Source organism: Thunnus maccoyii, chromosome 2 (assembly GCF_910596095.1).
Source record: "Thunnus maccoyii chromosome 2, fThuMac1.1, whole genome shotgun sequence".
Classification (NCBI taxonomy): domain Eukaryota; kingdom Metazoa; phylum Chordata; class Actinopteri; order Scombriformes; family Scombridae; genus Thunnus; species Thunnus maccoyii.
In genome coordinates, this window is record NC_056534.1 from 2676821 (window position 1) to 2679288 (window position 2468).

A 2468-nucleotide genomic window follows, 5' to 3' on the forward strand; every position below is an offset into this window, starting at 1 on the left:
AAGACACATTTCAGCGCTACATCCTGGCCCTCCTCCCACTGCAAAGGAAACCATCGAAGCCAAAACATGTGATGGCGGGGAGGTGAATGAAAATGTAGTCACTCCAGTCACATCCAAATGCACAGAGATTTGTGGTAATGTAGATATTCAATGCTCATGCTCCAAAATCAGCCCTGTGATAGTGTATCCTGCTGGAAAAAGAGAGGATGCAAGGAAAATATACGCAGTGCTTGACGAGCAGAGTAATAAGTCACTTGCCAAATCCAGGTAGCTCACCAGGGCCGTCATATCACAGAACGAGCAATTAGAGCAGCAGGATTGTGGATTATCGGGAGCAAACGCCTGGTCTCATCAGTTATCTACAAATGTGTCATCTGTCGTAGGCTTAGAGGAACATTTCAGATCCAAAAGATGGCAGACTTGCCAGCTGACAGGCTCTCACCAATGCCACCCTTCACCAATGTCGGTCTTGATGTTTTCGGTCCATGGACTGTGTTGACACGTCGCACAAGAGGAGGCAGTGCAGACAGCAAACGGTGGGCAGTTCTTTTCACATGCATGTCAACAAGAGCTGTGCACATCGAACTTGTTGAATCAATGTCCACATCCAGCGTCATTAATGCATTGAGAAGATTTTTCTCTATTCGTGGACCTGCAAAACTTCTCCGCTCAGACGGAGGTACTAATTTTATTGGTGCCTGTAAAGAATTGAGTATTGATCACAGGGATGCTACGCTGAACAGTTACCTTCAGGAAAAAGGCTGTACATGGCAATTTAATCCCCCATATTCCTCACATATGGGTGGTTCATGGGAAAGACTTATTGGTGTTGCAAGACGAATCTTGGATGCAATGCTTATTCAGTCTGCACATACTCGAGTCACACATGGTGACTCGAGTATGTAGTACTGAGTACCTTAATGGCTGAGGTGATGGCAATAATGAATGCAAGACCATTGGTGTCATTGTCTACAGACCCCGACATGCCAACTGTCCTTACACCAGCAATGATCTTGACTCAGAAGACGAGTGCTCTATCAGCACCCTCCGGCACCTTTAACCCAACAGAGCTCCACACAAAACAATGGAAACAGGTTCAGTGTCTTGCAGACGCCTTTTGGAAGAGATGGAGGGGGGAATACCTTGCCACTCTTCAGAATCGAAGAAAATGGACAGAGGACAAGCCCAACATCAAAGTTGGAGACGTTGTTTTGCTCAAGGATCACCAAGCTCACAGGAACAACTGGCCTGTAGGACTTGTTATTAAGACATTCCCCAGCAAAGGCAACAAGGTTCACAAGGCAGAAGTAAGGACAGGAAAAGAAGGGAGTGTGAAAGTGTTTCTGAGACCGATATCAGAGATGGTTGTCCTTTTGTCTGAGGGACAATAGAAAATGGACAATTTACATGTTAATGTTTGTATCTCATTCATTGTCTGTTAGTGGTACAATAGTATTGTGCCAGGCGGGGAGTATTCTGCCCTTTGTTTGAGTGCAAGTAGTTTTTTGTGTTCTGCAGTGCCCCCTCCTGATCATTCAACAGAAGTAGTTACAAAACAGGAAGTTTCCTCCAGAGCTAACCAGACAGAGTAGAGAGCTCATGTGTCTGCTGCAGCTATTTATTTTCAACATTGTTGCCTTGGACACTATTTGTCTATTATGTGTTAGCGATTTCTTTACACTATATGCATCATATATTTGCTGTGTATTTGTTTTGAGGTGACTAAATTGGTGACTAGCATAGCTGCAACCTGTTAGCTGACCTGTTTTGCTTAGTGACACAGCATTTTTATTTCTTACATAGTTATGTCAGTGTAATGAATATTGTTCAGATTCTGATTTCTGTTTGCATTTGTGCTTTGTCGCAGTTTTACAGTAAATGTGGATCTTCATGCAAAAACATGCAAGAAAAGTTACGCCTTGTGTTTATTGGAGGACTGCAGACTGTTGGCTAACTGTCTAGCTTTGGATAAAGACTACTCATTGCGAGGACAGTATACTTATCTTATTTCTTGTGCTTTAGTTTAATTTGTTAAATTGTACTGACTTCTTTTTTTTCTAAATTCAATTTTTTTTTTTTTTGCAACCTGGTGCACGGTTATATGTTCCCCCTCCTTATGTGCCTGCATTAATTCTCTGCCTCTGCCTGTAGGAGCTGTGGGCCTAGGCCGGGCCGATGAGATCTTTTCATCTGCATGGTACAGAGTGGTTTGGGTTTTTGAGAACACATGTGGGTGTTTTATTTATTTGCTTTCTCCCCTTCTCTCGTCTAGTTTCCCCTGTGATTGAGACCCCCCCTTGCTCCTGGTAGTATCAGGCAATTAACGCTAGTAGGCCATTGGGATTGTGCAATAATTTTTACTATAATACATTTTGATATTTGTGTAAAAGATTGAATGTTTTTTTAATATACTTGCATTTACTGTTAATAAATATTTTAAATTATGAGTTATTATTGTGCACAACTTC

The 2468-nt window shown here is 42.3% G+C and overlaps 1 protein-coding gene across 1 annotated transcript; it reads left to right on the plus strand.

The window, feature by feature from the left end:
• Nucleotides 1-319: 319 nt before the first annotated feature.
• Nucleotides 320-2019, plus strand: LOC121906922. The gene is given in 2 exon segments (XM_042426161.1): nt 320-888; nt 891-2019. Coding segments are annotated over 2 exon segments (978 nt in total). The 5' UTR covers nt 320-411; the 3' UTR covers nt 1392-2019.
• Nucleotides 2020-2468: the final 449 nt, after the last annotated feature.